At 39.5% G+C, this 23,758-nt stretch overlaps 1 protein-coding gene across 1 annotated transcript in view; it reads right to left on the reverse strand.

The window, feature by feature from the left end:
- MORC1 (MORC family CW-type zinc finger 1) overlaps positions 1-23,758 on the reverse strand; it is a 212,637-nt gene that overhangs the window by 168,576 nt on the left and 20,303 nt on the right. Inside the window, exon 8 of the mRNA XM_049857885.1 lies at positions 5,290-5,415. Within this exon, the coding sequence (XP_049713842.1) occupies positions 5,290-5,415 (126 nt within the window). The remainder of the gene's footprint in view (positions 1-5,289; positions 5,416-23,758) is intronic.

Genomic DNA, 23,758 nt, shown 5'->3' on the forward strand with positions numbered 1-23,758 from the left:
GTCACTTTTGAGACTGTGTCCTAAAAGGCTGCAGTTTCCACTGGCAGAAGTCAGCCCTTACACAGTGGAAATACTCAGGTAGCCCTGTACAGTGGCTTCTGTAAAGAAGAACCAAACTGCCAGCCATGTGAGCAGCCAGCCGCCTTGGAAGTGGATCCTCTAGCTCCAATCAAAGCTTCAGCAGCCCCAGCCGACATCTCTCAGCAACTTCACGAGACCCCAAGCCAAAACCATGCATCAGAGCCACTCTCAAATGACTGGCCCACAGAAACCATGAGAGAAAATAAATGGCTACTGTGATACTAAGCCACTACATTTTGGGGTCATTCGTTATATAGCAATAAATAACTAATACGCTCAGTTCCTCTGTTTATTCAGTTCCCTGCTCAAAATTTGCTTGCTTAGAAAGGCCATCCTTGATTTCTTATCTAAAATAGTCACCCAAACCCCCATGACTCTCTATTCCCTGCCCTTTTTTTTCCCGTAGTACGTAGAATCGCCTGTTATCGTACTATCTATTTTTTATTTACTTATTGTCTTTCCTGCCACTGGAATGTAAGCTCCATGAGGGCAGGAATTGTTTTGTTGCCTGTGTTGGCTCCCCAAAGCTTAGAATCCTGTCTCGTACACAGTGGTCATTCTATCCAGGTATTACTCATTTCTATAATAGCAACTACAAACATGTCGGGAACAGTTCTGAGCAGTGTTCTGTTTAAAATAGAACATAATTTTATTTAATCCTCACAAGCCTAAGGGGCAGGGAAAGTCCCAGTTCACAGTGGAGAAGAATAAAACCCATTGCCGTCGAGTCAATTCTAACTCATAGCGACCCTACAGGACAGAGTAGAACTACTCCACAGGGTTTCCAAGGAGTGCCTGGTGGATTCGAACTCCTAACCTTTTGGTTAGCAACCACAGCACTTAACCACTATGCCACCAGGGCTTCCAGAGAAGAGTAAGGCTTAAGTAATTGCCAAAGGTCCACAACTAGCAAACGACAAAACCCAAACTCAAATCCAGGCTTGGCTGATCCAAATTTTGCTCTCAACCACTATCCTATATTGAAAGGTTAGATAATTTAAGATTATAAAAATTCATGAATATATATATATAATTTGTAGAGTTTACAAAAGAGATACTTTTCAAAAATTATTAGTCTATCTAGGTGGGGGGGGGGATAAGGGGGTGGAAACAACCCTAAAAAATGAGAAGACTGCTCCAGCAGCAGAGTGCTGCAGTGTACTCAACAGTGCACCATAAAGCTGTATCTCTACACAACTGACAAAGGAGCACGCTGCTCCTATGAAAGCAGAGTAACTCCAATGCCACTTCATTTGGGCTCCTTGCAGTGGTGTGGCTCTGTAGAAAAGCCCTGTTAATGAAGAATGGAGTTCATTAAACCAGCATTTTTGCTCTGTCACCCTTAGAGAGCCTTCACAAATGATCATTTCAATCCCTTCTTTAGTCCTAATATGCAGATACATAGAGCCTGTAGAAATGTGACGGTTAGTATTCTGTTGAGCTAAAAAAATCAAAGTCAAAGAAAGTAAGTAATGTTTGTTGCCTAAGATCAAATAACACAGCCATACATAACTTGTTGGTATTATATAGGGATAAACAATACTTAAGACTCCAAGAATTAAAGACTTATAAAAGCTTAAGTTGAAAGAGGTATCAGAAACCATCTAGATGAAATTCTTCCCAAAGTAATAATGCCTTCTACAACCCAGAATCTTCCAGAGACAGATTTGTCCCCATCTTACGTGCGAGTCTTTTCCATTGTAAGAGCATGAATAACTGTGGACACTTCATTAATTCCATGCCACAGGCATAGGCTTCTCTGAGCTGCTCTATCCTGTGCCACGTGGATCTGGAGAAGGTAAATCTTCTACTCTGGATACCCTGAATCAGTATCTGATAACTGGACTGGGGCTGGTGTCCACACGAAAGATGCTATGTAGATGTCCCTGAATTCTGCTCAATAGGGAAGATTCATGCTTGGCAAAACCTACACTTAAGGGCGCAAATGCTAGGTGCACCCACCAAAGACCACACCGCAGAGCTGTATCCTGAGCAACACTAAGCTGCTTCAGTTTTCCAGAACATCCCAGTCCACGGAAACACATGGAGTCATAGGCGATGGTGAGGCTTCTGGGATGGCTCCCTGCTACATACGTTCTCTGAACATTGTTACACTAAATTTCAGTCAACAAAGGTCATCTGTGTGTCTCTTCCTGGCAAAAACAGCCCAACGCTCTCATCTGAGCAAGTTTTGCCTTTTTCTATCCAGCCATCCATGTTCTGCCTTTTGGAATTCCAGTTTTCACAGGACAGCCTTTAATGCCTTCACTCAGGTCCTAGGTTTTTTCACCTCCATGGAATGACTCCTTACTAGAACAGTTACTGTCCTGGGAGTGAGACACTTTCCAATGCATTCGTGTCCCTCCTAAAGCATCCCCACATGGGCATCCCCTCCAGACATGGTGCAGCAATATAAGGCTTAATGGTACTATTGTCATCTTGTTTGGTCACTAAGTTCCATAAACATTTTTAGCAACCTCACAGGATTGGCTTATACTAGGCTTGTGGTCAATTAAAACATCTACGTATTTTTCTCACGTAAATCACTGTCAAGTTTATACTTACACAATAGATTTTTTAATCTAAACGTAGATCTATACCTTACCTATATTACATTTATCTTTTGGACCTCAACTTTTTCACATCTTGTTTCTGTAATGCCAGGTATAAAATACTCTTCTCAGTTCAGGGTCAACTAAGAATTCAGTAAGCATACATGTCTGTTTGTTGTTTGCTCATTTATCTGTTTTTTCCAAATTACTGATGAAAAATATTGAACAGAATACGATCAAGGAAGAAAATCAATGACATGACACCAAAAATTTCTCTTCAGCCTTTCTCTGAATGTGTTAGAGATGTTTGTTTCAAGTTGCTAAAGCAATTAGAAATCCACTCATATGGTTGAAAATCCAGTCTTCATTTTTGTTTGCTTCAAAAGCATAGAAAAATAACTGATGAGGAACTATAGTCATGTATTCTTATAATACTTTAGAGTTAGAGTCCTTTTAGGGGTATCTTAGTTTCACATTTCATTTCCAGAAGTTTATTGCAGCCTGGTGGCCAACAGTCTTTAATCACTTTCTAAATATCCTTTAAATGTCTTTATTTTGACCGGATGGGGTCATTCCCAACCCTTATCCTGTTCTGATGCAGCCAATAAACTATAACACCTTTTGGTAAGGGAAAAAAAAAAAATAGTAGTCTACTAGAAGTGGGATAACAGGGGAAAACTCCACGTATTTCTTACATAAAATTTCTGCCACCATAAGACACATTAACCCGGACCCGATGCCATCGAGTCAATTCCGACTCATAGCGACCCTATAGGACAGAGTAGAACTGCCCCATAGAGTTTCCAAGGAGCGCCTGGTGGATTCGAACAGCTGATCTTTTGGTTAGCAGCCGTAGCATTTAACCACCACGCCACCAGGGTCTCCATAAGACACATTAGGGAAATTAAATGCAAGTAAATATGATAAATGGAGAGAGAGATAAGCCCTAAACTATACTGCCACAGAATAAATCCGTCCATATGGGAACACCAGATATCGGATTTAACAGAGCTTATCAGAGTCCCAAGTGAAACTTGGCAAGATTCAAGCCTTCTTCAACTTTTTCTGGAAACAAAACATATACGTATATTATATTACTTTGACAGGTGAGTAAAAAATACACTAGAGTGGGCACAGCTATCATTTGATATAAGTGATTTAGGGGGATGGAATTCAATTTACTATAATTCCCCTCAGGAAATAGAGACAAATTCACGTTTTCTATTGGCTTAAACCATTTTTTACCCCCAATTCACTAAGGGAGGAATAATTTAATTTGAAAAGATAAGCTTTATTGATTGATCCAGGAGACTTAGTAATTCCAAGAAGAATAAGACTGATGAAAAGACAACATCACTTTGATATTCGTTAGGGAATGAACAGACAGTTTTATAAAGTCTCAGACTTGGCATAATTTATTTTCAACAAATAATCTCCAATATAATCAGAAATCAAAAATAAACTTTTGAGCAATCTATTGGTGTGCAGTCAGGGTGTAAGTAAGATACAGATATCTATAATTTTTAATATTAATTTCTACATGAGGGATTTTAAGACCCTGGGACAGCAACTACTTTTCATGAAAATAAGAGAATTTGACAAATGAGGGCCTATTATCAAGAGTTAGTGGAACAGGAGAAAGGGCACAGAATTCGGAGTGGCAAAGAATTTGGAGCCAGAAGATTTAAGTTCTTATCCAGTTTTGACATTCACTTATGTCTAAATGGTGACAATAAAACCTAACAACAGGGTCACTGCAAAAATTAAATAAAATAGTGTGTGAAAATACATATTTACAGGCACTGTAAGACATTAAAAGTTTTTCTCAGTAGATATGAAGTTACTCAAAACTGGAACTAATCTTATCTTTTTTATACTTTGTAGCTAGCACAATCTTAGGTTCAGAGAAGAGTCTGACAAATGTTTGGGAAATGAATGAATGGTCACCTAGAAGCCACAGCACGAATGACTGTTCTGAATGTATGCATAGCTGGGTGAGACAGGTTTCATAATAAGCAAATGCAAACTTAAAAAAAAGTTCATGCTATAATATAAAATAAAACAGAAATGAAGTATGTGTATTCATAAATACGTTCACTTTATGCATACAGTGTCCGTGCATACACAGGTATACGGTTTAATAGTTCAAATGTATTATGACAACAGAAGATGAAAGTGAACTCTGACCTTTTAATGGAACCGATCACAACCCAAGCACTGAAGTGGAAAACAAATTTCTACTTTGGATGATTATCTAACTTATTGTATTCACTGCAGTGTGTTGCTATTTCTGCCAAATACTTGTCACACGTGATTACTCTTTAGAAGACCTTCCTGAATGCAGTCTGAATTTTGTTTACAGTGTAAAAATCTTACTATCAAAGTAAATGTCATCACCTTGACAATACTGGGGGGCACATCAGTTTTTTATATAAAAGCTCTATGAAGATAATTGATAGAGGCAGGGACAGATTACCCAATAAGCAAGGTACACACGGGCTTACTCCTGCTTACTTACTAGTCTGTAGTGCACAGTTTCACGTGTTTTTCACCACATCAAAGTAAACACAAGTAAGCCAGTGCACACCTTCCTTACTGTAAGCCCATGCATACCTCGCTTACTGGTTAATCGGCTTCTGGATGGAAGGTGAGTTACCTGGGTCTGTAGAGGGAGTGACAAAGGTGTTTTGTTTTAACTCTTTTGGCCTGAATGAAGATTCTCATCCGAGGGTCAAAGTACAGGACAGATGTGTAGGCTCTGAATGACCATCTCTCTGGAAAACTGGAATAGAAAATATCAAAGGCCACGATGTAAAGGAAGCAACAAGAACATTTCTTTGAGAAGAAAAAAAATCAATCTGTCAGGTTATGAAGGTTACTACTAGAAGCTTCAGGAACTTTTTTTCTAAGGTTAACCTTTATTTGGCGAATGATATCACAAACACCAGCAAATCATGAAACACTCACGTACTTCATTAGGTAGAGGTACACAAATTACCTACCTTTTGATTAGGACTGAACTTTTGCTGGCAACCAACCATTCTAAGTAGACTTGAACATCAGCAATAGAAAACATACTTTCCATATTTCCAAAATCAAATAAACAAACCAATCCCCCAGCTCAAAACACAACAAAATCAGACCCACGTGAATAAAAAGCATTTCCAGTAAGTTTTTTCGAATAAAAAATTATAACTTAAATGTTTCATTTACTTTTAAAATTATAAACAAGAAACACAAAATTTTATTTCGTAAGTGCAGTAAGTATTAAAGTAAGTATTTATGACCAGCTAAAGGGAGAATCCTGATGACTAGTGATAAGTGAAAGAGATAAGGGAGAAAACTAAAGAATAGACAGTAAAATGGGAACAACAGAAACAATGCAAATAGACTATGAAGAAAACTACCATTTTACCGCCGCATGTTACTGGGAAATCTCTACAGCCCTGTATACTAACAGCTCCGGAGACATTCTCTATTAAAGCCCGCTTAGGAACTGAAAATGCTGTCCAATTTGACACGATATAAAGATCAAAAATAAGGTCAGACACGCTTAAGGAGTGGTGCTCTTTCTCTACTGGGTCTCTGAACTGTAAGGCCAGTCTACGGGGGATTCCTCAGGAGGGGTACGCCACTGCCAGTTACTCAGTGAGAAGTGACAAGGCTCCAGGGGATTTACAAGAGTGAAGACAACGCCCAACAGAAACTCAAGGATTTCTTACGGGATTATAAATTCCTTCAGGCAGAATTTAAAGCTCATATATAAAGTCAGAAATTTCCTTTACTTCTTTAAAGAAAATTCTTTTCAAGTAAGCCTTGAGTAGAATTTTTCAAAAATAAATTATACGAAAGTATCTAGTTCACAGGGAGCCCTGGTGGTGCAGCGGTTAAGAGCTTGGCAGATAACCGAAAGATAAGTGGTTCAAACCCACCAGCAGCTCCATGGGAGAAAGATGCAGTAGTCTGCTTCCGTAAAGATTTACAGCCTTGAAAACCCTATAGGGCAGTTCTATTCCGTCCTATAGGGTTTTTCGGTTTTCTCTTTTTTTTGGTTTTCTCTAGTTCATGGCTATCATTGTATAAATACTGATGCATTTTTAACGTAACAAGAGGCTGCCTGCACTGGGTACAGTGTTACAATTATGTGATCAACTTTCAGCATACCACGATTAAGTCCTCACCTGTTAAAAGAAAAAAAGTCACCTTGAGACTCTATAAATATTCCAAACTTTGTTACTGAAAACCTTTCTGGATCGCCTGATTTGAAACTGGCTTTGGAGATGGTAACTCTTTCTTCTGACGTTCCACAATGATGGAGGATCTCTGTCATTTAAGCTAGAGATTTGGAAACCACTCCCTGATAGACCTAGTGGCCAGGCCATGTCTAAGGCAGGCTGCCTGAAACAGAGAGCAGAACATTCTCTCACAGATCTGTGGGCCTTGGACACCAGCCAAGGAATGCCCACCTGCATGTAAACACACTGGGCAAACAGGCAACACACTTCCACCCAGGTCAACACACAAGCTACTCTTGTAAGGTCTGTAGTTGAGAAAACAACTCTGAATGCCAGGCACCAGACTAGACTAGGTGCCTTCTGAAATATCTCAGAAGTGCCATATTTTTATCATGAAAAATCATAACAACAATTGCTTTCTAAATTTATTGCTAAAGTCCCTTACAAATCTCTGAAGAGTTTTTTTTTTTTTTAATTGTGCTTTAGGTGAAAGCTTACAAATCAAGTCAGTCTCTCATATAAAAAGTTATACACACCTTGCTGTGTACTCCTAGATGCTCTCCTCCTGATGAGACAGCACATTCCTCCTCTCCATCCTATATTCCCCATGTCCATTCAACCAGCTCCTGTCCCTTCTTCCTTCTCATCTCACCACCAGACAGGAGTTGCCCACATAGTCTCAAGTGTCTATGTGAGCCAAGAAGCTCAGTCCTCACCAGTATCATTGTCTGTATTGTCCATTGTACAATCCCTGTCTGTAGAGTTGGCTTCAAGAATGGTTCCAAACTTGGGCTAACAAAGGGTCTGGGGACCATGACCGTCAGGGTCCCTCTGGTCTCTGTCAGACCATTAAGCCTGGTCTTTTTATGAGAATTTTAGATCTGCATCCCACTGTTCTCTGTTGTGTTTCCTGTCAGGGCGGTCATCAGTGGTAGAAAGGCACCATCTAGTTCTTCTGGTAACAGGCTAATGGAGTCCCTGGTTTATGCAGCCCATCCTGTCTCTTGGGCTCCTCTTTACCATATGTCTTTGGTGTTCTTCGTTCTCCTTTGCTCCAGGTAGGTTGAGGCCAATTAATGCATCTTCAATGATGGCCTTTTGTTAACTTTTAAGACCCCAGGACGCCTTTTGCCAAAGTGGGATGCAGAACATTTTCTTAATACATTTCGTTAGGACAATTGACCTAAATGTCCCCTGAAACTATGGTCCCCAGACCCCCATTCCTGCTACTCTGGTCTTTGAAGCTTTTGTTTGTATTCAGGAAACTTCTTTGCTTTTGGCTTAGTCCACTTGTACTGACCATCTCTGTGTTGTGTGTTGCCCTCCCCTTCACCTAAAATAATTTTTGTCTACCTAGTTAGTGAATATTCCTCTCTGTCCCTCACCACCCTCAGAACCATCAAAGAATATTTTCTTCTGTGTTTAGACTTTAGAGTTCTTATAATAGTGGTGTCATACAATACTTGTCCTTTTGCAACTGACTATTTCACTCACCATAATGCCTTCCAGATTCCTCCATGTTAAGAAATGCTTCACAGATTGTTCTTAATTGTTGCATAGTATTCCATTGTGTGAATATACCATAGTTTATTTATCTATTCACCCATTAATGGGCGCCTTGGTTGTTTCCATGTTTTTGCTATTGTAAACAGTGCTGCAATGAACATGGGTGTGCATATATCTGTTCCTGTGAAGGCTCTTAGTTCTTTAGGTTATATTCCAAGGAGTAGAATTGCTGGGTCATATGGTAGTTCTATTTCTAGCTTTTTAAGGGAGTGCCAAATCAATTTCCAAAGTGGTTGTACCATTTTACATTCCCAACAGCAGTGCAGAAGTATTCCAGTCTCCCCACAACCTCTCCAACATTTCTTATTTTGTGTTTTTTGTATTAATGCTAGCCTTGGCGTGAGATGGAATCTCATTGTAGTTTTGATTTGCATTTCTCTAATGGAAACCCTGGTGGCGTAGTCGTTAAGTGCTACAGCTGCTAACCAAAAGGTCAGCAGTTCGAATCCTCCAGGGGCTCCTTGGAAACTCTATGGGCCAGTTCTACTCTGTCCTATGGGGTCACTATGAGTCGGAATCGACTCAACGGCACTGGGTTTGGTTTTGGTTTTAATGGCTAACCATCAGGAGCATTTCCTCATGTATCTGTTAGCTACCTGAATGTCTTCTTTACTGAAGTGCCTGTTCATATCTTTTGCCCATTTTTTAATTGGGCTATTAGTCTTTTGGTTGTTGAGTTTTTGCAGTATCTTGTGGATTTTAGAGACGAGACACTGATCAGAAATGTCTTAGCTAAAAACTTTTTCCAAGTCTGTAGGTAATCTTTTAACTCTTTTGGTGAAATCTCTGGATGAGCATAGGTGTTTGACTTTTAGGAGCTCCCCGGTATCTAATTTCTCTTCTGGTGTTTGCGCATTGTTAGCAATGTTTTGTATACTTTTATGCCACGTATTAGGGTTACTAGTGTTGTCCCTATTTTTTCTTCCATGATCTTTATTGTTTTAGATTTTATATTTAGGTCTTTGATCCACTTCAAGTTAGTTTTTGTGCATGGCATGAGGTACGGGTCTTGTTTAACTTTTTTGCACATGGACATCCAGTTATGCCAGCACCATTTGTTAAATAGACTGTCTTTTCCCCATTTAACTGACTTTAGGCCTTTGCCAAATATCAACTGCTCATATGTGGATGGATTTATGTCTGGATTCTCAATTCTGTTCCATTGGTTTATGTATCTGTTGTTGTACCAGTACCAGGCTGTTTTGACTACTCTGGTAGTATAAAAGATTCTAAAATCAGGTAGTGTGAGGCCTCCCACTTTGTTCTTCTTTTTCAGTAATGCTTTATTTATGTGGGGCCTCTTTCCCTTCCACACAAAGTTGGTGATTTGTTTCTCTATCTCATTAAAATATGTCACTGGTATTTGGATCCAGATTGCATTGTATCTATAGATCGCTTTGGGTAAAATAGACATTTTTACAATGTTGAGTTTTCCTATCCATGAGCAAGGTATATTTTTCCACATATGTAGGTCTCTTCCGGTTTCTTGTAGTAGTGTCTTACAGTTTTCTTTGTATAGGTCTTTCATGTCTCTGGTTAGATTTATTCCAAAGTATTTTATCTTCTTGGGGGCTGTTGTAAATGGTATTGGTTTGGTGATTTCCTCTTTGACATTCTCTTTGTTGGTGTAGAGGAATCCAACTGATTTATGTATGTTTGTCTTGTATCCTGATACTCTGCTGAACTCTTCTATTACTTTCAGTAGTTTTCTTGAAGTTTCTTTAGAGTTTTCTGTGTATAAGATCATGTCCTCTACATATAGAAATATCTTTAATTCTCTTTGCCAATTTGGATACACTTTATTTCTTTATCTAGTCTAATAGCTCTGGCTAGGACCTCCAGCACAAGTGTGTGCTGGAAAAGAAAGTATACTTGACTGCTGTTAGGTGCAGTGTTTTGTTTTGTTTTGTTTAACAGGACCTCCAGCACAAGTGCGTGCTGGAAAAGAAAGTATACTTGACTGCTGTTAGGTGGAGTGTTCTGTATATGTCTATGAGGTCAAGTTGGTTCACTGTGGCATTTAGCTCTTCTGTGTCTTTACTGAGCTTCTTTCTGGATGCTCTGTCCTTCACTGAAAGTGCTGTGTTAAAGTCTCCTACTATTAGTGTGGCGCTGTCTATCTCGCTTTTCAATGCTGTTAGTTTTATGTATCCTGAAGCCATGTTGTTGGATGCATAAATATTTAATATGGTAACATCCTCCCACTATATTGTCCCTTTAATCATTACATAGTGTCCTTTCTTATCCTTTGTGGTAGATTTAACTTTGAAGTCTGTTTTGTCAGAAATTAATATTGCCCCTTCTGCTCTTTTTTGACTGTTTGCTTGATATATTTTTTTCCATCCTTTGAGTTTTAGTTTGTTTGTGTCTTTAAGTCTAAGCTGTGTCTGTTGTTGGCAGCATATAAACAGATTGTGTTTTTTATCCATTCTGCAACTTTCTGTCTCTTCATTGGTCCATTCAGTCCATTTACATTCAGCGTGATTATGGATAAGTATGAGTTTAGTGCCATCATTTTGATGTCTCTTTTCGTGTGTTGTTGACAGTTTCTTTTTTCCACTTAATTTTTTGTGCTGAGTAGTTTGTAAATTGTATATTCCTTTTTTTACTGTTCTTGATTTTGTTTTTGCTGAGTCTTTATGTTTTTCTTGTATTTTATTTTGATGTGTAGGACTATCAGTCTCCTTTGTGGTTACCTTATTACGTACCCCTATTTCGCTAAGTTTAAACCTAACTTTTATCTCCCTATATCACCTTGATTTCCTCTCCATATGAAAAATCTATGACTACTTTATTTAGTCCCTCTTTATTGATTTAATGTAGTCAGCTTTTACAAAATGACATCGCTGTTTCCCTGTTTTGAGCGTTTTTTAATCTTGATTTATTTTTGTGATTTCCTTATCTGTGTTGATATCTCTTTGCTCTGTCCTACATTCTAGTCTTGGGTTGCTATCTGATATTAAAGATTTTCTAACTAGAGAATTCCCTTTAGTATTTCTTGTAGTTTTGGTTTGGTTTTTGCAAATTCCCTGAACTTCTGTTTACCTGGATATGCCCTAATTTTGTCATATTTGAGAGACAGTTTTGCTGGATGTATGATTCTTGCTGGCAATTTTTTTTTTCCTTCAATGCTTTATATATGTCATTCCATTGCCTTCTTGCATGCATGGTTTCTGCCGAGCAGTCTGAGCTTATTCTTATTGATTCTCCTTTGTAGGTGACTTTTCATTTATCCCTGGCTACTCTTAAAATTTTCTCTTTATCTTTGATTTTGGCAAGCTTGATTATATGTCTTGGTGACTTTCTTTTGGGATCTACCTTCTATGCAGTTTGATGAGCATCTTGAATAGATATCGTCTCATCTTTCACAATATCAGGGAAGTTTTTTGCCAACAAATCTTCAGCAATTCTCTGTGTATCTTCTGTTTTCCCTCCTTGTTCTGTTACTCTAGTCACTCATAGGTTATTCCTCTTGATAGAGTCCCATAAGATTCTTATGGTTTCTTCATTTTTTTTTAATTTGTTTATCTGATTTTTTTGAATATATTCTTGCCAAATGTTTTATCTTCCATCTCGCTGATTGCAATTTCCATTTCCTCAATTCTGCTCTGCTGACTTTCTACTGAGTTTTCTAAGTCTGAAATTTTATTGTTAACCTTCTGAATTTCTAATTGCTGTTCTTCTATAGATTCTTGCAGCCTATTAAATTTTTCATTATGCTCTTGAATAACCTTCTTGATTTCCTTGGCTGCTTTATCTGTGTGCTCCTTGGCTTGTTCTGCGTTTTACCTGATCTCCTTCCTGATGTCTTGAAGAGTTCTGTATAGTAATCTTTTGTATTCTACATCTTGTAATTCCAGGAAGACATCTTCATCTGGAAGATTCCTTTAATATTTTGTTTTGGGAGTTTGTTGAAGCAATCATGGTCTTTTTTTTTTATGTGATTTGATATTGTATTAGTTTATTTTATGTTTCCTCACTGTGAACTAGCTTCTTGCTTTGTTTTGTTTTGATATACTCAAATAGGCTACTAGAGTGAACTAACTTGATTATTGGAGCCTTTGAAGTACCAACGTCATGGCTCCAGATGGTTAGAGCTATTAACAGGTATATGAGCCTAGGAGTCCATTCACTATTCTTGTATAGATTCAGCTCAGGTGTCCTGGTAGTTAGTCACCTAATGTGTGGTGCAAGCTCTCACCTATGATCTTAGAGAAGTGCTGATTGATGCATACACAGGTTTCTTATTGCGGTAGGTGGTCACACTCTGAGGAAGGCAGGGGGCTGACAACCTTCCCCCAAGTGTCTGAGGAAGGCATGTCCCTATTCTCTAGGGCACACTGGTAGATGGGCTCTGCAGCCATAACACAGGCACCCAATGCTTTTATGTGTAAGGACTGGTAGGCACCATTTATCCTTAGACCCCCGCCATGGGTGCCTAGGTGGTGTGGGTGGAGACACAGCCCTCAGGCCCCTGCCGTGGGTAGGTGAGGACCCTGTTTGATAGGCAGAACAGCATCAAATGTCAACCACCCCTGCAGCCTCCTGCCTCTCCACCACACAGCTGAAACAGTTACAGTCAGACCTCAAACACATTCACCCTTGCACTGTAACAGCTAGAGCCTATCCACTATAATGAGGCCACCTGGATCCATGCAGGGGTTAAAGACACTCAAAGTCTGTGGACTGCCTGTTCCTGGACAGGAGCAGCTTCTGCCCTAAATTTCCAGATTAGGGGAGCCGGCAGATTATTTTTCCCATTTGTTAATTTGTTCCTTCTCCAAGGCTGGGAGAATGGCTCAGAGAGCATAGCAGGACCTATCTCAGGTCCAGGGAAATCAACTGTCACCAAAGTCAGCTAGGGAAGAGGGAGGAGGGATCAGATAGATGGAAGAGAGTTCTTTCAAAAGAAGGAGCCCTTAGATCCACACGGTAAATTAGACAAAATCACTTATCTTGTGCTGACAGCACTGTTTTATCTCGGATTCCAGAGGCATGCATAGATTCGGTGCACTGGCTCGGCCCCACCATGGTTGCACCGGGGATCAGGGCTCTACCACCTCGGTTGCCTTCTTTTGCTGAAGTAGCTGCATCCTGAACACCACCACCAGCCCCACTGCGTTTGCACCAGGGGATCAGGGCTGTGCCACTTGGCTTGCCTTATTTCACTGAAGCAGCCACGTTCCAAACACTACTGCCAGCCCTGCTGTGGTTGCCAGGGGATCGAGGCTGAGGCGCTCCTGCCAAGCCAGATCCAGCAACTCCTCACTGCTTCTGCACCATTTCTCCCTGACCCTGTCACTCAGTCCGATTCCTTAACTTTGCCTTTGATGTTCAGGGTTCCTAGCTTGTCATATATATAATCTATTCACTTGTTTTTTCAGGTTTTTGTTGTAAGGGGAACCACCAGAAGCATCTGACTACTCTGCCATCTTCGCCCCACCTCTCTCTGAAGACTTCTTGAAATTGAAATTAATAAGGTCTATATTATCTTGAAGAAACTCTGGTGGCATAGTGGTTAAGTGCTACAGCTGCTAATAAAAAGATGGGCAGTTCGAATCCACCAGGTGCTCCTTGGAAAGTTTAGAGACAGTTCTACCCTGTCCTGTAGGGTCACTAGGAGTCAGAATCAACTTGACAGCAAAAGGTGTTTTTTTTTTTTTTTAAATCTTGAATATAAAAAAGGGGCATAAAGATTTTTAATTACTTTAAATTTTGAACTTTGAAGAGGCTTACCAAATTTGATCTTAGTGTAGGTTATACCTCTGAGAAATGTCATCTTGAAAAGATAATTTAAAAGAAAAGTTATAATCTCCACAAAGTAATGAAAGTACTTCTGCCATAACCACCGTATGGCAAACAGTGCATTATAATAATTTGAAGCTATAACATTTAATGTGTTCCCAGCCAGCTCAGTTAAGACATAAGCCAGAAACATTATGGAATGCTGTCCAATGACTGTCAGTTTAGAAACACACTGTCAACACGGTACCTAATTTCAAATCATTACTTAGCACAAAATTTCAACTCCATTACTCTGTGTTATATCATCACATACAGAGCTGGTTTTGCATGGGCTTCTCTAGCTACATGACCCCCTGAGCCATGGTGGATTCCAGGGACATGGCAGGGCCCTTTTATCTATGATGGCCAACTTCTAGACATGCCTTTTTTTTTTTTTTTTTTTTTTACTAAGGTCTGTGCCTTCTTCAGGAGCTCTGGCACTGGGGCCTGGCTGCTAACCAAAAGGTCAGCAGTTGGAGCCCACCAGCTGTTCCACAGGAGAAAGATGTGGCAGTCTGCTTCCATAAAGATTACAGCCTTGGAAACCCTATGGGGCAGTTCCATTCTGTCCAGTAGGGTCACTATGAGTCAGAATTGGCTCAATGACAGTGGATTTAGTTTTCATTTTTGGGTGGTGACTTCTTCAATGCCTAGGTAGCGTAAATAGTTTAGTGTTCAGGTGCAACCTGAAAGGATGGCAGTATGAGTCCACCCAGAGGTAACTTAGAAGAAAGGCCCGGTGATCTACTACTGACAACAGCCATTGAAAACCTGTGGAGCACAGTTGTACTCTGACTCACACGGTGTCAACATAAGTCAGATCAACTGAAGGCAACCTTTTTTTTGTTTGTTTGGTTTTGATGCCTTCTACCAGTTTCTTGCAAAGTTGTGTACACATGGCATTTATAATGTTAACAAGACAGTAAGCCACTGAGGGAAGTGAAAGGAACTCAGGAACAAGGATATCATGGACATAATTAACCAGGGCATATGGTTCTGAAGTCCAAAAATGGAATCAGGAAAAATGCCATAGGGGTGATCGAGTCAGTTTGGAATTCAAAAAATATTTCAAAGGTAAAAAGAACTTAACAAAATTTTCCAAAACTTCCTGTGTCACCTTAATATGGACCCCAAATGACCCCACTTCATGATAAACGAAGAAAAGATTTAAGTTGTGAAGGATTTCATTTTACTTAGATCCATGGAAGCAGCAGAAAAGAAATCAAAAGAACTTTGTTGTTGTTAGGTGCCGTCTAGTCAGTTACGACTCACAGCGACACTATGCATAACAGAACGAAACGCTGCCCGGTCCTATGCCACCCTTACAATCATCATTATGCTTGGCTCCTTGTTGCAGCCACTGTGTCAATTGTCTAGGGTCATCTTCTTTTCTGCTGACTCTGTACATTGCCAAGCATGATAGCCTTCTCCAGGAAATGATCCCTCCTGACAACATGTCCAAAGTATGCAAGGTGCAGTCTCACCATCCTTGCTTCTAAGGAGCATCCTGGTTGCACTTCTTCCAAGACAGATTTGTTCGTTCTTTTGGCAGTCCATGGTATATTCAATATTCTTCGCCAACACCACAATTCAAAGGTGTCAATTCTTCTTCGGCCTTTCTTATTCATTGTCCAGCTTTCATGTGCATATGATGTGATTGAAAATACCATGGCTTGGGTCAGGCGCACTTTAGTCTTCAAGGTGACATCTTCGCATTTCAACACTTTAAAGAGGTCCTTTGCAGCAGATTTACCCAATGCAATGCGTCATTTGATTTCTTGACTCCTTCTATGGCTGTTGATTGTGGATCCAAGTAAAATGAAATCCTTCACAACTTCAATCTCTTCTCCATTTATCATGATGTTGCTTACTGATCCAGTTGTAAGGATTTTTGTTTTCTTTATCTTGAGGTGCAATCCATACTGAAGGCTGTGGTCTCTGATCATCATTTGTAAGTGCTTCAAGTCCTCTTCACTTTCAGTAAGCCAGGTTGTGTCATCTGCTTAATGCAGGTTGTTTATGAGTCTTCCTCCAATCCTGATGCCCTGTTCTTCTTCATATACTACAACTTCTTGTATTATTTGCTCAGTATACAGATTGAATAAGTATGGTGAAAGGATACAACCCTGACACACGCCTTTCCTGACTTTAAACCAATCAGTATCCCCTTGTTCTGTCCAAACAACTGCTTCTTGATCTATGTAAAGGTTCCTTACAAGCACAGTTAAGCATTCTGGAATTTCTTTTCTTCGCAATGTTATCCATAATTTGTTATGATCCACACGGTCAAATGCCTTTGATTAGTCAATAAAACACAGGTAAACATCCTTCTGGTATTCTCTACTTTCAGCCAGGATCCATCTGACATCAGCAATGATATCCCTGGTTCCACGTCGTCTTCTGAAACCGGCCTGAATTTCTGGCAGTTCCCTGTCAACATACTGCCGCAGCCATTTTTGAATGATCTTCAGCAAAATTTTGTTTGCGTGTGATATTAATGATATTGTTCGATAATTTCCACATTTGGTTGGATCACCTTTCTTGGGAAAAGGCATAAATATGGATCTCTTCCAGTCAGTTGGCCAGGAAGCTGTCTTCCATATTTCTTGGCATAGCTGAGTGAGCACCTCCAGCACTGCATCTGTTTGCTGAAACATCTCAATTGACATTCCATCAATTCCTTAAGCCTTGTTTTTTGCCAATGCCTTCAGTGCAGTTTGAACTTCCTCCTTCAGTACCATTGGTTCCTGACCAAATGCTACCTCTTGAAATGGTTGGACATTGGTTAATTCTTTTTGGTATAAGGACTCTGTATTCCTTCCATCTTCTTGTGATGCTTCCTGCGTCGTTTAATATTTTCCCTATAGAATCCTTCACGATTGCGACTTGAGGCTTGAATTCTTTCCTCAGTTCTTTCAGCTTGAGAAACGCCAGCATGCTCTTCCCTTTTGGTTTTCTATCTCCAGCTCTTTGCTCCTGTCATTGTAATACTTGGCTTCTCGAGCTGCCCTTTGAAATCTGTTCAGTTCTTTTACTTCATCATTTCTTCCTTTTGCTTTAGCTACTTGACATTCATGAGCAAGTTTCAGAGTCTCCTCTGACATCTATCTTGGTCTTTTCTTTCTTTCTTGTCTTTTCAGTGACCTCTTGCTTTCTTCATGTACAATATCCTTGATGCCATTCCACAACTCGTCTGATCTTTGGTCACTAGTGTTCAGTGCATCGAATCTATTCTTGAGATGTTCTCTAAATTCAGGTGGGTTATACTCAAGGTCTTATTTTGGCTCTCGTGGACTTGCTCTGCTTTTCTCCAGTTTCGCCTTGAACTTGCATAGCATTGGGCAAATCTGCAGCAAAGGACCTCTTTCAAGTGTTGAAAAGCAAATATGTCACCTGGAAGAGTAAGGTGTGCCTGGCCAAAGCCATGGAGTTTTTGATTGCCTCGTATGCATGTGAAAGCTGGACGATGAGTAAGGAAGACCAAAGAAGAATTGATGCCTTTGTATATGGTGTTGGAGAAGAATACCGAATACATCTTTTGAACTGCCAAAAGAATGAACAAATCCATCTTGGAAGAAGTACAGCCAGTATGTTCCTTGGAAGCAAGGGTGGTGAGACTATGTCTCACATACTTTGGACATGTTATCAGGGGAGATCTGTCTCGGTAGGACATCATGCTTGGTAAAGTGGAGGGTCAGCAAAAAAGAGGAAGACTCTCAATGAGACGAATCGACACAGTGGCTGCAACAATGGGCTCAAGCATAACAACAATTCTGAGGGTGGCACAAGATCTGTGTTTTTTTTCTGTTGTGCATTGGGTCCCTATGAGTCGGAACCAAATCGACAAAATCTACCAGCAACAACCACAATGATCTTCAGGGATGGAGAACAGTGGGATCCACCACTGAGAGTCCCCGCAACTTCTGATGGAAGTATTTGCCATATTCTTGGAAATTACTGAGACACTGGCATTCGATTCAGTTTACCAGAATTTTATTCATTTGTTGCTTGCTATGTACTGGGTACTGAGTTAGTTTCCGGGGCAGTATAGTTAGTTAGTGCTAGACAGAAGCGTTGCAGGGACCAAGGACAGAAGGGACAGGGTAGAAGGGATCATTGTTTAGGCAGCATTGCATTTTTGTTTATGGGAATAGAAAATGTGGCAAAGGGAATTGGTGATGACTGTACAACATAACTGCTGTCGCTAGTTTGACTGAATTGTACATATAAAAATGTCAAACTCACAAATGTGGTGTTCTTTATATCTTTATAACAATTAAAAAAGAGAAGCCCCAAAAAATAAGCAAAATAAGCTCTTGGAACTCTGAGGTTTGAAAGCTTCTGCCTGGGGGGGTGGGGGATGCACTGAGAATATCCACATGCCAGGCATGGGCTTATTCTATCTGTATAGGATCCATACGAAATTATGAAATAGATATTATAACCTCATTTTATATATGAAAATACTGAAGTTCAGAGAATATACATAATTTTTCATTAGAATGAAGGCTCTTGCAGGAGAATTCAATTCTCTTGAGGCAGTTGTATTTGTCTATCTGTTGTTGTTGTTCAGTGCCTTCAAGTCAATTCTGATTCATAGCAACCCCATGTCCTAGAGGACGAAACACTGCCTGGTCCTTCATCATCCTCAGGATCGTTGTTATGCTTGAACTCACTGTGGCAGCCACTGTGTCAATCCACCTCGTTCAAGGTCTTCCTCTTTTTCGCTGACCCTCAACCAAGCATGATGTCCTCCTCCAGGGAATAGTACCTCCTGATAGCATGTGTAACATATGTGAGATGTAGTCTTTCCACCTTTGCTTCTAAGGGGCATTCTGCCTGTACTTCTTCCAAGACAGGTTTGTTCATTCTTTTGGCAATCCATGGTATATTCAATATTCTTCGTCAACACCATAATTCAAAGGTATCAATTCTTCTTCAGTCTTCCTTATTCATCATTCAGCTTTCACATGCAATATGAGGTGACTGAAAACACCATGGCTTCGGCCAGGCGCATCCTGGTCTTCAAGGTAATATCTTTGCTTTTTAACACTTTAAAGAGGTCTTTTGCCGCAGATTTGCCCAATGCAATGCATCCTTTGATTTCCTGACTGCTGCTTCCATGGGTGTTGATTGTGGATCCTCAACAACTTCAATATTTTCTCCTTTTATTAGGATGTTGTTTATTGGTCCAGTTGTAAGGACTGTTTTCTTTATGGTGAGGTGTAATCCATACTGAACACGGTAGTATTTGATCTTCATCAATAAGTGCTTCAAGTCCTCTTCACTTTCAGCAAGCAAGGTTGTGTCATCTGCATACCTCAGGTTGTTAAGGAGTCTTCCTCCAATCCTGATACAACATTCTTCTTTGAATAATCCAGCTTCTTGGATCATTTGCTCAGCATAGAGATTGAATAAGTATGGTGAAATGGCACAACCATGACACATAGCTTTCCTGACTTTAAACCAATCAGTATCCCCTTGTTCTGTTTGAGCAACTGCCTCTTGGTCTATGTACGGGTTCCTCATGAGCACAATTAAGTGTTCTGGAATTCCCATTCTTTGCAATATTATCCGTAATTTGCTATGATCCACACAGTTGAATGCCTTTGCATAGTCAATAAAACACCACTAAACATCTTTCTGGTATGCTCTGCTTTCAGCCAGAATTCATCTAATATTAGTAATCATATCCCTCTTTCCATGTCCTCTTTTGAATCTGGCTTGAATTTATGGCAGTTCCCTATCCATGTACTGCTGCAACCACTTTTGAGTGATCTTCAGCAAAATTTTACTTGCATGTGATATTAATGATATTGTTCAATAATTTCTGCATTTGGTTGGATCACCTGCCTTGGGAATAGGCATAAATATGGATCTCCTCCAGTCAGTTGGCCAGGAAGCTGTCTTCCATATTTCTTGGCATAGCCAAGTGAGCACCTCCAGGGCTGCAACCGTTTGTTGAAACATCTCAACGGATATTCCATAAATTCCTGAAGCCTTGTTTTTTGCCACTGCCTTCAGAGAAGCTCAGATCACTTCCTTCAGTACCACTGATTCCTGATTTTATGCTACCTCCTGAAATGGACGACCACAGACCAGTTCTTTTTGGTACAGTGACTCTGTGTAATCTTTTGATGCTTCCTGTATCAATTAATATTTTACCAGTAGAATCCTTCAATATTTCAACTTGAAGCTTGAATTTCTTCAGTTCTTTCAGCTTGAGAAATGCCAAGCATGTTCTTCCCTTTTGGTTTTCTAACTCCAGGTCTTTGCACATGTCATTTTAATACTTTATCTACTCAAGCCACCTTTGAAATCTTCTGTTCAGCTCTTTTACTTCATCATTTCTTCCATTTGCTTTAGCTACTCTATGTTCAAAAGCAAGTTTCAGAGTCTCTTTTGGCAACCATTTTGGTCTTTTCTTTCTTTCCTGTCTTTTGAATGACCTCTTGCTTTCTTCATGTATTATATCCTTGATGTCATTCCACAACTCATCTGGTCTTCAGTTATTAGTGTTCAATGCATCAATCTATTCTTGAGATGGTCTCTAAATTCAGGTGTGATATACTCAGTGTTGTACTTTGGTTCTTGTGGACTTGCTCTAATTTTCTTCAGCTTATCTATTTAGTTTCCTGATATATTCCCAGCTCCTAAAACAGGGTCTGACACTCAATAAATATGTATTGAATGAGTGAGCATAAAACATACCCATGAACACTCAGACAGTTATGAAGCAGAAGAACCAGAATTTGAGGCCAGTCCTAAGCAATTGCAAAGTCCTCGTTTTTTATAATATACCACACTACTTTCAGGTTGACTGGTTTGAAGCACATCTTTGCAATGTAACTTGGATTGGTGACAGTGACTGATGGGCTTGGGCAACCCCACCTTTCACAAAGACTACCTGCATATATGCCTGAGGTTCTCATTCCTTCAACCTGCTCCCACAGAACTGGATTCAATAACCTGATGCCCGTATTTTCTAATTGTGTATGCATCTCACTACACAGAGAATAAACTACATGATATTAGGCTGCCAACATCCCCCAGTAGTCCAGTTAACCCTTTAGGATGCTAAGGTCCTGTCCCACTTGTGAGAGGATATTGATACTGATACACCCTACATTTCAATAAGAAAACTATAAGCTTAAGTATTCTTATTAATCATTTAAAAGTAATCCACTGAAAAAGTATAATGGGACATATAATTTGTTCCATAAAATGGAACAAATGAATCTTCCTTCTTTGGGGGAACAGATGAAATCACAACTCAACCAATCTCACAAAGGGGAGAAATAGAACGCAGAACAAAATAAAACAAAAAAAAGTGTACGCACAAACAAATAATCAGAGAAGCAAGGTAAATATAAAGCCTAAAATAAGAAAGCAGAGTAAAGCTTTTTTGGAACAGGAATTTATCACTATTTAAATTAAAAATAACTACCAATTAACCCAGCAGTACTATTTCTGATAATCTATACCAAAGAAATACTTATACATGTGCCCAAAAATACAAGTATGAAGATGTGCATTGTCTGAAATAGAGAAAAAGTGAAGTCAACCTAACTGCTTATCAACAGGGGTATACTGGTGTATAACAGTGATTATGATACAATATTAGATTATTACAAAATCAATGTATACTGACTATTCAACAATCACTTATAAGAATGAAGTATACCATTTAAAACAGCCATTTAAAAGAATGCAGCACAGCACTGACCAATAAAAGGAACCAGGGTTTCTTGAGAAAAGGCTGACGGCAAGGTTAAAGCAGGGGAAGTACAAGATGAGCCAGGAACACCCTGTGATGCCACATAATAGAAAAATTGCTCAAAAAATAACAGTGACATGTCAAAAGAACACAAGAGCCAGCTTGAACAGGCCCCACTAGCAAAATCTAGGGCAACTTTAGCCACAGAATTAACATTAAAAGCAATAGATGAAAACTCCTAGAACAAAAGAAGACTATGGGTCCATACCATACGTAAGAAGAGGCAAAGGGGAGGGAGCATGATTAAACAAGTGTCCAAATATCAGCATTTCGGGAACTTGGGTGAAAGGTACATGGGATTTTTTTTGTATCATCTTTTTGCAAATCTTCTGGAAAGTTTAAAATTATTTTAAAATAAAAGGTTATAGGGAAAAAACAGGGTAAATTAAATCTAACAAACTGACAATGAAAAGTCTATAGGATGCATCTAAAAATTCAAGTTGCAAAAGAATTCTTGTAGTAGAAGAAGGATTGAGGGAGCAGAGATATAAAATTAGGCAACCTTTTTTTAAGCTTTATATGTATTTATGTATGTCTGAATATTTTTCAGTAATTAAAAATTTTGTTCTATTTAACCCCCCCCCCCCCCCCACACATAAAGGTTAATGCCCCATGAACAGGAGCTGGGCCATCAGGTGATGAGGGGGTAGGGGGAAGGAAAGAAAACTAATGCTTGGGGCTAGGACTCAGTGGTATATCTTACGTGAAATTTCAAAATCTAAACTGTGAAATTATAATTCCATACTGGCTCTCACAAAAAGAATTCTGTGTCACATGAATGACTCGCATCCTAATTACAGAATTTTAATTCCCTACCTTGTATCTTCCTAAGCACTGGTAAGGAATGTTGAAGCAGAATTACAACTCCGTAGCTTTTGCAGATGCCAAGTCCAACTAACCACATACAAGGCAATGATGGTCACTGGCTTGTTCCAAAACCCTCCTCCAGTCTGCCATCTTTCATCTGCTCAGTGCTACTGCACTCGGTCAATACAGGGCCTTTCAAAATGTCTCTAAATGGAATTTTCATTGTTATTGTGATTGAAAGTTACTAACAGTGCTAGTCAAAAGGAAAGAAAGAATTAACTGAAGATTTTGTTTTGCACAGGCTACTTCAAAGAAAAAAAAAACAACATGCCAAGGAAGAGTCTACAAAGTTTGAAACATGAGACTTTTCCCAAAGTTCCAAAAATTACTACAACATAAATTAATAAACAAACATATCTAAGTCCAGCCCTGAAGAAATATCTTGTTTTCTGTCATTAGATCACTATAATACTCCTCGGCATCCAGCATTCACAGCACTTTTCCTGCCTCTTTGTTCCAAACACTAGTTTGTTTCTTACAAAATTATTTCTCATGCCTTCCTCTTCTCTTTCATGGAACTGGACCTAAGTTTAATATGATAGTTAATTTAACATGATTTTTCCCCTGATACAAGCCACTTTCTACATTTCACCCTGGAAATCTATATCTCATCGCTGGCACTCTCCTTATACCATATTCACAATCTCAAAATCCAATTTAATATATCATCTGTGAAACTCAAACTTCTTCACCACCTGCCTTCTAAAATTCCGAGGTGACTGTTATCTAGCTGCGTCTGTTTTTATTTAGTGAAACGGGTCATTTTTAGACTGATGTTGCCAAAGGACGTGACGCCACTAACCGAGAGCTTGAAGTGTTTTTCTAACGAACTTTTTATGGTGTCGTTATCATTGGACACAAGGCCCTGCCAGCCACTGGCCCGACTACTGCTGCTA

This window comes from Elephas maximus, chromosome 18 (assembly GCF_024166365.1).
Source record: "Elephas maximus indicus isolate mEleMax1 chromosome 18, mEleMax1 primary haplotype, whole genome shotgun sequence".
Classification (NCBI taxonomy): Eukaryota; Metazoa; Chordata; class Mammalia; order Proboscidea; family Elephantidae; genus Elephas; species Elephas maximus.